At 39.7% G+C, this 14,071-nt stretch overlaps 2 protein-coding genes across 2 annotated transcripts; one reads left to right on the plus strand and one right to left on the minus strand.

The window, feature by feature from the left end:
- Positions 1-4,724: 4,724 nt before the first annotated feature.
- mfsd4ab (major facilitator superfamily domain containing 4Ab) lies at positions 4,725-7,565 on the plus strand. Its single transcript, XM_062458155.1, has 10 exons — positions 4,725-4,954; positions 5,285-5,483; positions 5,572-5,817; positions 5,922-6,081; positions 6,299-6,414; positions 6,523-6,696; positions 6,828-6,975; positions 7,080-7,150; positions 7,247-7,367; positions 7,462-7,565. The coding sequence occupies exons 1-10, from the start codon at positions 4,725-4,727 to the stop codon at positions 7,542-7,544; spliced, it is 1,548 nt and encodes a 515-aa protein (XP_062314139.1). The 3' UTR covers positions 7,545-7,565.
- Positions 7,566-7,933: 368 nt separating this feature from the next.
- Positions 7,934-11,108, minus strand: LOC134019556 (acidic mammalian chitinase-like). The gene is made up of 11 exons (XM_062460516.1): positions 11,084-11,108; positions 10,947-10,976; positions 10,504-10,705; positions 10,337-10,393; positions 10,075-10,240; positions 9,865-9,989; positions 9,539-9,662; positions 9,210-9,395; positions 8,943-9,059; positions 8,582-8,723; positions 7,934-8,478 (listed from the first exon to the last, which is right to left on the minus strand). Exons 1-11 carry the CDS (start codon positions 11,106-11,108, stop codon positions 8,195-8,197), a joined length of 1,458 nt encoding a protein of 485 aa, XP_062316500.1. The 3' UTR covers positions 7,934-8,194.
- Positions 11,109-14,071: the final 2,963 nt, after the last annotated feature.

Below are 14,071 nucleotides of genomic sequence, written 5' to 3' on the forward strand. Positions count from 1 at the left end.
TCACTCTCAGCTTTCTCCTCGTCCATCCGTTTCCTCTGCTCATACATTCCCCTCTGTGCTCCGAGAGAACTGGCGCAAGGGGAGAGAGAAACCGAGCTACTGTTTGAACAAGAACAAAGGATCAAAAAGCTTAACTAAGATACAGTATGCTGTTTAAAGATGTAATGAATGAAAAGGGATGCAATGACCAATGAGGAAAAGAAGAAGAGAGAATGTTTAATTATAATAGAAGTTAGATGTAGGATTTAACTGGGTCCCTCCTCTCCACAATCCATGTATCTCACAGCTTTCATTGCTTCATTGCCTCAAGAAAAGCCCCGTTTTCACTCCCAGCACCCCCCAACCCCCCCCCCCCCCCCCCCCCCGCCGGTCTCTCCCTTTCGCTTTCCCTCAAATAGACACACAGGCTCAGTTCATTACTATTCACCAGGTCTCACTAAGACACGCATCGCTGCTCTACTCTATGGTTGGGTGGAGGGGAGTGGGGGAGAGGATGGAGAGAGGAGGCACAGTGAGAGGTATCTTCTAAAAGAGGAGAATAAAAAGCAGTACTGTTATCTATTTTCAAATGTGTGTGTATTATCATGCCCCAGTTGTTCTCTTGTTACATTCTGTGTTTAGGCAAATACTGCAAGTTTATTCCCATTGACACCAAACATCCAATGATATCTTTGGGTTGAAACTGACAGAGCTGTCTCTAAGCCTTGTACAGGTTATCACTACTTCTTCTGCATGAGGTCCCAATAGATAACATTTTAAAATCATCCTTGAGTAGACAAATGGAAATGGACAAAATGCTATGCTGTACCTTTCATGCTTTGCACAATTATTCTCCACACATTAGTTGGAGAAGGTTTATCACATCAATTTCGAGAAGATTCCCCTCAACATTTAAACACACATTTAATTTGACTCTTCAACCCTTGTTTAATGTTACACAGCTTTGTATCACAGGGAGGGAAAACAGCAAAGAGGACAGCCTGAGCTTTTGGCCTTTTCAACATGGAATCCCACAAATTAAAACTGAGTTCACAAGAGCTAACCAACTGAAACAACAGTGGTTTCAGCCACACAAAACATCTGGGATTTCAGCCATGATGTAACCTTTTCGGATAAGCTCTAAACATCGCTGTAATGAGAAAGGTGTACTTGGTCTGAAGTAATGGGGGACTTGGGGTGTTATTCTGCCTGGTAATGTCTTCTGTGTGGAAGCCTGGCCATCTAAAAATAGCGTTTTTGTAATGTGGGTCCTAAAAAGAATCTATCTTCACTGTTGGTAATGCTAGGGAAAATGCCCTCTATCAAATGATGTTACGATTATTACGAGTTTCATTTATTTCTGATTGCATTAGCACCATATAACACCCAGTCACATCTTCTTATCTGTTAGATTCATTTGGATTACAGTCTTTATGGAGAGTGTCTGACAGATACTATTATGTTCAGAAGGGTTCTGTTGTGATTGGCTAGTGAGCATTTAGGAACCAGGGTGGTCATCTGGTTGACTGCAGTGGTTGGATGAACTGCGCTGCTTGACTGAACTTTAATTTCAGTCCACAGGATGAGGACATAGGGGGTGAACTTTTGAGCAATGATGCTTCATGTTCATTTGATCACCGCCATTATCTGGTGTCATTGAAACTTGTTACAGTTGACCACCCTGTAACCACTAAATCTCTGACATGATACATGCTAGGTGCAAAGAACAAAAAACTAAAACACATGCTTTTCTTTATATCCCCTCACAATCAATTTGTCACTGTAAAATGTTGTATCATACTTTATACTAACACATTTTAAATGATCCTAAGGCTTTACCTTGTTTATCCTTTGGGTGGTTCTTCATTGAGATTTTCTCAGTAGTCACTTGGCTTATGCTGTATAAGTGTTAAAAGTCAGTGCCACTCTTAGAGTCTCTATTTTTGGCCCTGGGGGTGAGTGGTGGGCATCTCCGTCCTGGGGAGTAGTAACACATTGACCCCTGTCATGTGTCTGTGCCTTGCAAAGAAGACGGGGCTGGGGGTGGGGGTGGGGTGGTGGTTCGGGTGACAAATGTATTCTCCATTCCTCTGAGTCCATGTTTCAGCAGAAACGATTTTGTGCATGTCTGCATGACCACAAAAAAGGCTATTATGATATTTACTCATGCAACTTGTCTTTGTTTACCTTCTTTACTTCTTTTACAACCTGTAAGCGTAAATAATTGCCCCTCAAAGTTTAGACATTTCCAGCCACAATCTTTGTCCCTCTCTCTGTCTGCACTGGAGCCTGGACAAAAACCATTTAGAAGCCTCTCAGCAGAAACAGAGTTGTGAGGACTAGGGGGCCATGCACGAGAGAAAAGTAAAGCTAGAAGATTAAGATTCCTATCACAGTGTGACCTGGCACTGTCTCAGACCTCTGATTGAGAGTGTTGGCTAAATGTCAGACTATGGAGATGAGATAGAGGACAGAGGGGAGGCTCCTTTTCACCACTTCATGCCCAGCCTTGCAGTCGATGTGGCCAGCATACTTAATGTCTTCAGGCTTCAACAGAAAAAAAAGAAAAAAAACGTCGTATTTTTTAAGGTTGGGCATTGTTCCAAAGAAGAAATTAAACATTGTGTGCCAGCACTGGCAGTTTGTTTTCATTTAATTTGATCAATAGCATAGATTGTGTATCAGGATTTATGTGACTCATTTGGGCTGCTGTTCAGTGCAAAACAGATTCATTCCGTTCATGAGCAGTTCATGAACACACCTAGCTATTAAATCCAGATATGTAAATGTTTTTATTTAAAAACATTTTTTAATGTTTTTAAATATTTTTTGCATATTAACATCAATCACACGTTGAAGCTTTGAATGTAAAAACAAGAGTAAAGGCTGAATAAGTGCCCCCTCTAGTGTACAAACACAGCAATATCAACAGTAGTCAGGTTGTCTTGTGCTTGAAATCGTAGCAATCCTTCAACAAACGATTTTTCTCTGGGTCAAGAACAACTGTTTGAATTGGAATCACAAGGGCTGAGAAGCAAAAGGACTTAGCTTGAGCAAGTTTGCCACACTAAATGTTATCCACATTCAAACACCGAACTAACAATGCAAGTTGATTTTTAACAACCCTTTGACAAACCACAGAGAAGCATGTTCGTTGACAATTACCTCAATAATAAGTCACTTCTATGTTGGTGTAACTCAGGATAGGAAGTGAGCAGGGTTGATAGATGTTAATCAATGTCTTTTATAAAAACACATGCAGTATTTCTTAAGGTTCAAGTTTTGACATGCGTTTCCGCTTAGGAGGATGGTTAGGCAAATCAGTTACACAATCAGAACAGATTTTGGCCCATTTAGTTCACTTGTACCTCTAGAAATTAACAGTGACACATATACAAGTTGTCTACTTTTCTAATATTGACTATATCAATAAACACATTTATTTATTTATTTTTTGCTATGCTTAGCTATTCATGATGTATCTTCGTCCTGATTATTTGTCTGCTGCTTGAAATAAAACAAAGGTTACACCCTGAGACTTGTACTTTAACTGAGACAAAGATCTCTTGCCCTTCTTGTGACCCGGAAACCCATAACTTCCGATTCAGTAGCTATACATTTCAGACAATGATTGGAGGACAGAGGCAATGTAGGGTTTACCATCTTTAATTCATGACCTGTTTGGATTTGACGAACTCAAACTGGGTCAGAATCAAAGTTTGATCATACTGTGCTGATTTGTTGATTATAATATACAATTACAAATATTTCAGGCGCTTTTGCATGCATTAAAATATGTTCAGAACAATGCTAGTGTAAGATACATTTTGTAAAGCATTTGTAAAATAAATATAACTGTATTGGAATGTAACTACAACAATTACAAAATTATTTTGTAAGGTGGCATGGTAGTATGGAAAGGTAGTATTGCTTCAATTAAGAATTTGCATTTGAATTACTCAGTTACATGAATTGTAAAAAAAGTTTTTTTAATAAACATACATTTCTTTTAAAATAGGTATGTTCTAACAATTTACCAGAAAAGTAGTTTATTTGGTGGTTATTTAATAATTTTCAATAACAAGACAATTATAATTAAATTATTTCAAAATACAACAATATATTAAGTTTTACAGTTTCTGTTCAGGATAGACACACCAAACAAGTATCAAATCAGGCACTCCTAGTGAATCTTAACACATTGTTACTTCAGCTTTGTTGAATTAGATACACAATAAGGAACACCTTGTCCTGGGTCCTTTCTTGACTTAAACTTTAAATTGAATAATAATTGGAAGAATATCCCTCAAGGTATCTCACAATGGGATCACACATACGTGTGCAGGAAAGGAGCGAAGTGCCATGACACATATTTTCATAAATATTTAGCTTTTAGATTGCATCTCAATACACTTTTTTCATAGCAAATTATTGACATTCTTCATAAAGAAGAATCTCCACTTTATCCATTAACTACAAAGGACATCCTTGTCAGTTAGGCAATTCAAAGAGGAGGGAACTTTTGGCTTGAAGAGATTTAAAAGGATGTGTGCAGGTAAAATGGAAACACTGTATTCTACTACTATTCTATATAACTTTCAAGCCAAGAGAAGACAGAGATAGAGTCAACTACTGTTGTGTAACTTCAGTCCTTTCTCCTGGTCGTTTCTTTCATCTCTAAACAAAGATTGAACATTTGGATCTACTTTTGGCCAGTAGTTCACTGACGTGAAGGTTGGACCAGGATGTTTGTAGAGGAGCGCATTCTAACATTATTCAAAAGAAATTTACATCACACCTTAACCTACTGGAGTGTGTTCTTCAGTTTTGGACTCTGCATTGCCTTTCTTGGACCCACTATATTGGATCTGCGATGTCAAACACAGTCGACTCTCAGTCAGATTACCTGGGTGTTCTTTGCCCAGCAGTTCTGCTTGCTCATTGGCAGCTCTATAGCTGGTGTTTTCAAGAAAACGTAAGCAGTTTGTAAATTCTTTACGTACATATGTGGATTAGGACAGAGCCATGCTCATTACTATCAGTGTCCTTGGCATTGTTTATAATTACCAAGGATGATTGAGTTCTTGTCAGATCTGTTAAACCTTCCAATTCATGATTATTCAATTTTGTATGCAGATGTTTTGTTTTCAATGAGCGTATTGCATACCATCTTATTATGAATTTGTAGAAATATTGAATATATATATTATATTATATATATTATAATATGAATATATAGAAATATTAGTGACATGTCTGTGTATGTGTCTTTCTTTCTCTAATCCCCCCCCCCCCCCCCTCCAAGGTTGTTCAGGGCCTTGTCAGCCCTATTCGTCTCTGCACTGATCATATCAGTGATATTTGCCATCATTCCCCTCTGCCATAATGTGCTCCTGCTGGCCATTGCTATGGCTGTGTCTGGTCTGGCCATGGGCATAATCGACACCATTGCCAACATCCAGCTGGTCACCATATACCAGAAGGACTCTGCTGTATTCTTACAGGTAACGGAGTTCAGACTTCCCTCATAATTAGTTGAAAGTGTCAAAAACTTGTTATCATCAATGTGCCCTTCTTCTCCAACCATTGCAGGCTCTTCATTTCTTCATTGGGTTTGGAGCTCTAGTGAGTCCACTCATAGCAGACCCTTTCCTGTCAGAGAAGGGTTGTACTGTGGGGAACGTGACCGAAAATGTGACAGAGATCATGCACCACCTCCGGTACTCACTGAGAAACATCCCCATGAACATGCATAACATGACCGAGGACCATGAGCTCCATGTGGAGGAGGAAGAGTCCAGCGTGTCATATGCCTTCTGGATCATGGCTTTCATCAATGTAAGATATTACACTATTACACTATACTAAATAAAACAAATTCTGACCTCTGATTAAGTATGCAATATTACACAATACACTGACAATTACACATCATTACACAGCTCCCAGTACCTATTGCAGTTCTGTATCTGATGTACCGGGAACGGCTAATCCCCTGCTGTCCCAGTGGGACCCCTCAGCTACTGGACAAAGATGAGCTGGCCATGGAAAACCAGGCAAATGAGGGGCCCGATACAGAGCCTAAAGATCACGAGGCTGGAGGTTAGGAGCTAAACCCTTTTTTAGAATCAAAATCAGAATCAGCTTTATTGCCAAGTAGTAGTACGCGTACTGGGAAAAGGGTTTCAGCTCTGATGAGATAAGGTCTAGGGCAGCTACATTTTGATGGTTCAGAGTGTCAATGAGTACTAGAACCTGGAAATAGGGACAGAGGGAGATCAGCTTCAGATGCTTCATGATGGGTCTGTTGGGGTCACAGGTCATGGGGATATCTTCAGCTGCTGTCAGAATGACAACCTGCGTGGCTTGCCTGTGTCCTTCTTCATGATTCATATATTGGGTGGAATGGTCCTCTTCATGACTGATGGCATTGTGGTGAGTTAGCAGTGTTACAGATTATTTAATAACACTGCAAACTATATGTACTGAAAGTCAACACCACTGTAATAAAAACAATTTAGGATATGTGTTTTCTATTCCCAGGGAGCCTATGCTGGTTTTGTGTACACATATGCTGTGAGTCCACCCATGGCGTTATCCCATAAGACAGCTGGTTACCTAGCAAGCATCTTTTGGGCTGCCATTACTGCTGGACGCTTGTTGTCCATACCCCTCTCCTACCGCTTCCAGCCTGTCCGACTGCTTATGGTCAACCTGGTAATGCTGCCATTGAGGAAGGCCATGAGAGCACTGTGGTCTTATCGTTGCATATTATGACACTGATATTTAAGTACATGGGGTCGTGCCAGTCTTACAGTCTGTGTACTTCTTCATGTTTGCTCCCTCAGGCTGGAGTCATAGTCACAGTGTTGCTGCTGCTCATCTTCTACACCAGCAGTGTGTTTCTCTTTGTGGGGACATGTCTCTGTGGGTTGTTCCTCAGCAGCGTCTTCCCTTGTATGTTGGCCTACACTGAGGACATCCTGGACTACCAAGGTAGTGCAACCCAGTTGAGATACTACTGTTAAGATAATGATTCAAGTGTTCTTCCTGGTTGTTTTCTATGTTGTTGAGTCCCCTTGTTTGTTTTTCATGGACAGGATGTGCCACCTCCGTGCTTGTAACAAGTGCTGGAATGGGTGAGATGGTCATGCAGGTTCTGGTGGGATCGGTAAGATACCACATTATCTTGATGCATTACATTACAACATGCTTTAAAGAGATATTGTCTCGCTAAATGTCTCAAATATTGTCTAATGTGCTCCAGATAATCCAGAGTGAGGGCAGTTACAGCTTTCTGCTCTGTGGTATGATCATCGGATGTATCGGCTTCGTCCTTTTCTTCGGGCTTCTGTTCTTTGAACGCTTACACAAGAACTACCTCACTGGTATGTTGAGAAACAACCATAACAGCAACATTACAGAATACATGTGGTTAAAGTAATTCTCCTTCCTGTGTATCTTCACATTTTTCACCAACAGGAACGTCTAAAAAGTCTGCCATGGTAGAGGAGCCAGCCACAGAGGTCAGGCCAGAGCACAAAGAGGAGACAGAGAGCAGCTGAGAGGAGCGGCAGCTGCAGGTTCACTGCAATATATGCTGAGGATTGCTGTGCAGAGAAGCACAAAAAAAGGACCTACAGTTAATTTGTTGACCATCTTGAGAACCTCAAAGAATTCAGTGTTGAATGTGTATCAAGTTAAGAATATCAAAAATGCTCTCTACAAAATGAAGGAAGAACTAAATGTGTCTTGTGAATCGTATGAATGCTTTTTTAATGTGTCCTAGATAAAACATGGAAGGAAATTGTTATAAATAAAATGTCAACATGTATACAGGCAAGGCGATGTACTGTATGTGTCCTTACTTTGATTTCATGCAGTGTGCTGCTCACTGACTAAAGTGGAAAAAAAACACATTGAGAAGATGGTGAACTTTTTTATTTCTATATTCATTGACTAGTTTGATCAGGTGAGGGATTAACATGTTAAACAATTTATTGAATAAATGGGTTGCTGCAGACAATGGGCCACCTTATCAAGAAGAGGGGGCTTCTGTTCTAGAATGCTGTACCTATTTCCTGAGAGTGAGAGGAGGGGCCCTAAACCAGGTTGAGAATGGCATTTTAATGTAATTATGCTTCTTTGACTAACAATTCTGAAGTTGAACCCTACTGCTCTTGAATAGTTCCCCTGTCATGGTGTCAATCTGGATTTAAGACCAGTTACAGCAGGAGCAGGAGGTGTCAAAGACCAGACCTGCAGCACAGTTTTGGAAGTAGGTCTTTCCTTGGCTGCAGTTATAGAACTGATTCTTGTTGTTGGCATTGGGGTACATTCCGTTTGCCTTGCCAGCGCAGAACCCGCTGTTCATGCCACCGGTGCCTCCTCCCGTGGAGCTGCTTCCACTAGAGCTGCCACCGCTCTGTCCAGAGCTTCCTCCATCATCACTGGTCACTCCCTTAATAGGAGGCAAGGGGGTGGCAGGAGGGGCACAAGCTGCAATATATACACAATAGGTTACATTGCATTGAATGTAGAGTTAAATGACTGACTGACCACGTGAATCAGTCATCAAGTTTAGTTCAGCTGGATTACTTACTTGCTTGGTCCAGATTGAAGGCTTTGTGAAGGACATTGATAAGCGGGTATTTGCCCTGGTTACAGTAGTTGCCCTTGTAGTCGTCCATGTCAAGGGTCCACACCATGGCACCCCCAAAGTTGTTATTTTTCAACCACTCAACCTACAGAAAAGGGCATATTGTGAATAAGCAGTCAAACATAAACCTACTTTAACACATTGGATGAGGGCTTGACTTGCTGTTGAACAGTTAGTAATACAACCGCAAGAGTGTACTTTTGCAAGATTGATTTAGGTATTGAGTGTACATGTGGATATTAATAAATCAAATAATCTTATAACATTGACAGCTCAATGGAATTACAACTGTTTAGCACCTTACCTTCATCTCAAAGCTTTTGGGATCATCATAACCCACCCACTGGTTTCCTTTGTAGGCATATGGCACATCCTGTGGCTGATTCCAAACCACGGTGGCTCCTTTTAAGAATCCACAGATCTGTGGCATGTTGAAACATGATTAGTAAGATTAACAAACAGCCAACACCTTGGTTGCCTTGGTTCTGTATTAAGTAGGATTCCTTGTAACAATTCAACCTGTTTTTAAGACAACATGGCAACCCAGTTACATACACAAGTAGTAAACTACCTCAAAGTAAGCCAGCTCTCCAGCCTCCTGGGTGTACGGCCCTGGGGTTCCAGCGCCAGAGATTGCGGCTCCGACCCCATGGTTGGCAGGATTTCTCAGAGTAAATGAGGCGCCATAGGTTGGGAAACCAACCAACAGCTTCTCAGCCGGAGCTCCCTGGTTCTTCCAGTAGTTCATTGCAGAGGCCTAGAACGTACAGATTTGTGTTAGTCATGTCTTTTGATCATGCTGGATCTGGTATTACGGTGGTGTACATCTTCACAAGGAATATCCATGTGAATGCAAATGAGAGTTACAGCGTAGCTACAAAACATCTTAGTCCTACTCACCACATTGAAGTCGATGAAACCTCCTTTGTCAGCAGGGCCCTTGTACAGAGGGCTGCATTCTCCAGTGAAGGGGTCCCAAGAGCCGTGGAAGTCGTAGCTCATGACGTTGATCATATCCAGGGCCCTAGGAGTAGAAGACACAGAAGATGAGGTACAGGTGTCAAACTGTTTCCCATAAAAAGCACCAGCTATGTTGATGAAATGACCTGCTAGGACTAATATATATACTGTATATTTATTTCAATTTTTTTGGTATGTTCCAGTATACATTTTTCCAACCCAATTAATATATGCAATAATTGAGTAAAATATGGCAGGCTACATACTGTCCAACCTTGGGGATCTCGTAAGCAGATTCGATGGTGTCCATTCCAGCAGAAACAGCAGCTGACAGCAGGAGGCGAGCCTTGTTAGTCTGCTTGGCGTCATTCTCAAAAGCAGCTCTCATTTCCTGAATGATAAAAACAAATGATGACCCTATGGTCTAAAATGTCTGATCAGATCAGTTTAGGTAATTCAACAACCATATAACTTGCCTGCAGAAGGACAGAGTAATATTGCCTGTCTTCAGGAGGGCTCCCCCTGTTGGCTGGATACTCCCAGTCAATGTCCAGCCCATCAAACTCATACTTCCTCAGGAACACAATGACTGACTGGATGAAGGTCTGACGGTTTGTGGGGCTGGCCACCATTGCAGAGAACCTGGTAGGGTAACACAAATAGAAAAACATCAACATTACTGACTCCTGTTTGGAGGAGCTGCCCCAACTCAGACTCACACAAACTATTTGACAGTACCCTGCAGAGCCGAAGTTCCACCCACCGACAGACAGCAGAGTCTTTAGGTTTCCATTCCTGTGAAAAGGTACAAAAGGCCCATATCATTTTACATAGCAGAGAATGCATTACAGTACACTAAAAATGTAACACATTTGTGACCTTACGTTACTCTTTCAATAACTCACTGATTTTTAAGGCCATTGAACTGGCTGTAGAGCTCCACGTCATTCCACTCATAAGTGGCCAGCATGTTGTTCTTCATGGTGGCAAAAGCATAGAGAAGGTGGGTACACAGGCATGGGTCAATGTCGTTGGGCATGTAGATGGTGGGGGGTGGCCTGTACTGCGCCCAGTTTGTGAAGTAGCATGACAAGATAAAGGAGGATCCTGACCAATGACATATTAAGAGAACACTTAGAAACATATTAGACCATGTGATAACACCTAACCCTCCATCACATGATTAATTGTGTGAAAATACGTACATCTATTTAGTAATCGTCTGATATACTGTAGGTTTTTTCAATTGAATACAGTATGCTACAGTTACTCACTGTATTTATGAAAAAGTTTGAAATATCATCTAAATCCTCAGAAAGGCTGTATCTGTATATTCAGGCAAACTTACCCAGCTGTGCCTGCAGCAGCAGGGCCAGAGCTGTGAATTAGATTAAATAGATCAGGCAGTGTTCATACCACAAGTATAACTTAAAAAGCAATAATAGTTAGTATACAATTGTTAGGATTTCAATCATAGCTTCTTACCCGTCACAAACAGTACTTTGCCCATGTTCACCTTGTGAAGTAGGTGAGTTACCACCTTTATATACTCAACCCTTTGCCCAGAAAAAGGTTTATTTACTAAAGATTGTTCCATTACAAAAGATTTGCTAGCATATGATATAAAGTGTGATTACCTATCACGTGGTCTAACACACTCTCCACAATCAAACATCCTATTGTCAGATTTGACCTTGTGAAGGACTAAACTTCACTGGCATTGAGTGGTAGTCTATACTATAATTTAAAGGTACCATTTTTCCAAGAATTCAACATTGCTAAATGCGGTTGTAGGAACGCTGTGATTGGTAGGTCAGAAGAGATGATATGGTAGACTGAGGTCCTGACATTTAAAATCAGGAAGCACTGACTCAAGACCTTTGGCACATATTTTGGCATACTGTTGACGATTTCAGTATCCATCCTACGTAGATTTCAACATATGACAAGAGAACACGTGGCTGTGAAGTTTGCAATAAAGTATGCTTTATGTCTTTTTTTAAAGGTTTTGGCTCATCGGTGCCTTGCACCCACCAATTTCAGAATAGTTCAACAACAACATACTATTTGACCAACTAAGTGGTGGCTCAGTTTTGATTTTATCTGATAGATTATTTAAACAGGGTTTGATACAAATCCTTGGACTGTTGATAGGGCAGTGTTGAGGGGTGATAAGAGAACAGAAATATGACAAAGCCATTGTTCAGGAACTTGAGGATATACAGTATATGCTATAATAATTGTCAACTTGTGGTGTACTCATCAAATTACCCCCATTAGTATGTACAGTTGCTAAGGGAATCAGATTGTGTAATACCAGTGTCAGATGAGCACAAACTGAAGTTATTGTGTGCAGTGGGGGAGAAGCAGAAGTGGATTTATTTCTAGTTAGATCATATATTAGGGTTAACTGGAAGTAGCAGACTGTTGAAAAACAAGTTTGGGCAATCATGTTGGTCAAGACTCACCATAATATTGTACATGCAAATGATGGACTAAAAATAAGCTTTATGAATATTAACATTGCAACCAGGTGGATATCATTTTTTTTATCTGTCAATGAATGTGATATTTCACCAATAAAAAAAACTTTGTCATCTCTTTCCATTATTTAATGAATGAAACAGTGTGTAGTAATGTGTTCCCCAATGTGTCCCCACTTCCTTCATGAGAGATATCCAGATAGTACAAACAAAGATACGTGTTTTACTGTGAACAGAAAGAGTGAGCAGAAGCTTTTGAAGACTGATGTCAAAGGTAACAATGGTTTGCCTTCAATGTTGGATTTTTCATTATCTCCTTTGAAGATTCTAGTTTTCGAAATTGTCTTATTGTTCATCAAAGTATTATTAAACTTTTCTACATCTTATTGTACGTCTACACTTCTCTTTACTTTTACGTAGCCAATAATTATGTCATTTTTACACAGTGAAACAGTGAATGAAATGGGATCACAGCCATCAAGTAAGTAACTTTTGCGCTAAACCTGAAAGATGACCTAATGGTACACTTCCCGTACTTTAGTCAACCTTTATTTAATGAAGAGTGAAAGTAGGGTAATCATTTTAGAATGTTGTTTAAGATCCTTATAAAATGTTTGTTGTGCGCTATATCCGGCACATAAAACAACAACTGATCAACCTTAATTTTGACATTAGAAAAAAGAACAACAGCCACACCAACCACTGTAGCAACAACTACAACAACAGCCACACTAACAACTTTAGTAACAACTATAACAACAGCCACACCAACAACTTTCGTAACAGCAACAACCGCTCTGTTGGAAAGGTATGCCGTAAACTAAACCTCTAAAAAGCAAAATCCCAACCTATACTGCTAATCAGTTCTTACTCGCACTGCAAGCTACATCTTGTTAAAATACAAAATAATGTCATCGGAGAGTAAAAGGATGTACAACTTTCTTTATTTATCACGATGTGGCTATTACAGACTGTTCTTTGACAAGGACAATCAACTAACCTACATGCACCATCGCTTTGGAGAAAAGTGTCGGTTAAAATAATTGTTGCTATTTTACTATTTTGTTCTAAGGTCAACACTATCTGAGGTCATCATTATTACCTCCTTGTGTTCCTTCCTGATTCTGGGTCTCGCAGTTATCATTTTGTCAATATGGTGGACAAGAAAGGCGTTGAGTAAGTTAAATATCAGACATCTAATTACTTTGGGGTTCTCTAATAATACAATATGGAGTAAAAAGGGCACCATAGCCAAGACTAAAGTAAACTAAAGAAAGTTTATCCAACTTTAATATTAGGCTAATCCTGTTTATTGTGCCTTTCTAGCTGTTGGATCAAAAGTCAATCAGTTGGGAGATGGAGACAATATACAGGTGCTGTATATAGTGCTCAAACTCATTATTAGATCACAATCTCCTTTCATCCCATAAATGGTAATTATTTGACCATACCAATGAATTTATTTAATCTATTCTGGTTTCTAATTTGATGAAATGTGTATCTCTTTTCAGATTGCTGTGATTGAAAGTGAGCACACATATGGCAATTTTGACAAACCATTAACAAACCTGGAGGAGAATGCAGATACTGTTATGTACGGTGACATCACCATGTTTAATGCCAGCTCTAAACCATCAACAGTTGTGGAGGAAACTGAATATGCTATTGTCAAAATAAGACCATTGCTACTTTCATAATAGACCCTTGATCAAGTCTATTGTTGATCAAATTATTTCAAAGTAATACTTGTAATTGCACAGCTTTCAATAGTAATGTATCAAAATTGTAAAGACTAAACTTGCAGTTATCTAAAAAAATCTTCTGATTTTTGTGTTTGTAGTAACTGAAAAAAGTATATATTGCTCTGTATCACCGTATGAGATTTTACAATGATGTTTCAATGGTTTGACTGATCTCAAAATAATAAAATAATAAAAATTAATAAAAAAACAAAAAAACATTTGTTATCTCTTTTTTTTTATATAGAAAA

This window comes from Osmerus eperlanus, chromosome 4, assembly GCF_963692335.1.
Source record: "Osmerus eperlanus chromosome 4, fOsmEpe2.1, whole genome shotgun sequence".
In the NCBI taxonomy this organism is placed as follows: domain Eukaryota; kingdom Metazoa; phylum Chordata; class Actinopteri; order Osmeriformes; family Osmeridae; genus Osmerus; species Osmerus eperlanus.

What these genes read in the sequence shown, in the direction of transcription:
- mfsd4ab (XM_062458155.1), top strand. Translation starts at nt 4,725, where the DNA reads ATGTTTGTAGAGGAGCGCATTCTAACATTATTCAAAAGAAATTTACAT. An exon ending in TCATGACTGATGGCATTGTG is followed by an intron (nt 6,415 to 6,522) that starts GTGAGTTAGCAG and finishes TTCTATTCCCAG; the next exon opens with GGAGCCTATGCTGGTTTTGT. An exon ending in GGACATCCTGGACTACCAAG is followed by an intron (nt 6,976 to 7,079) that starts GTAGTGCAACCC and finishes TTTCATGGACAG; the next exon opens with GATGTGCCACCTCCGTGCTT.
- LOC134019556 (XM_062460516.1), bottom strand. Translation starts at nt 11,108, where the DNA reads ATGGGCAAAGTACTGTTTGTGACGG. An exon ending in GTTTCATCGACTTCAATGTG is followed by an intron (nt 9,396 to 9,538) that starts GTGAGTAGGACT and finishes TGTACGTTCTAG; the next exon opens with GCCTCTGCAATGAACTACTG. An exon ending in CCAAAAGCTTTGAGATGAAG is followed by an intron (nt 8,724 to 8,942) that starts GTAAGGTGCTAA and finishes CCTTTTCTGTAG; the next exon opens with GTTGAGTGGTTGAAAAATAA.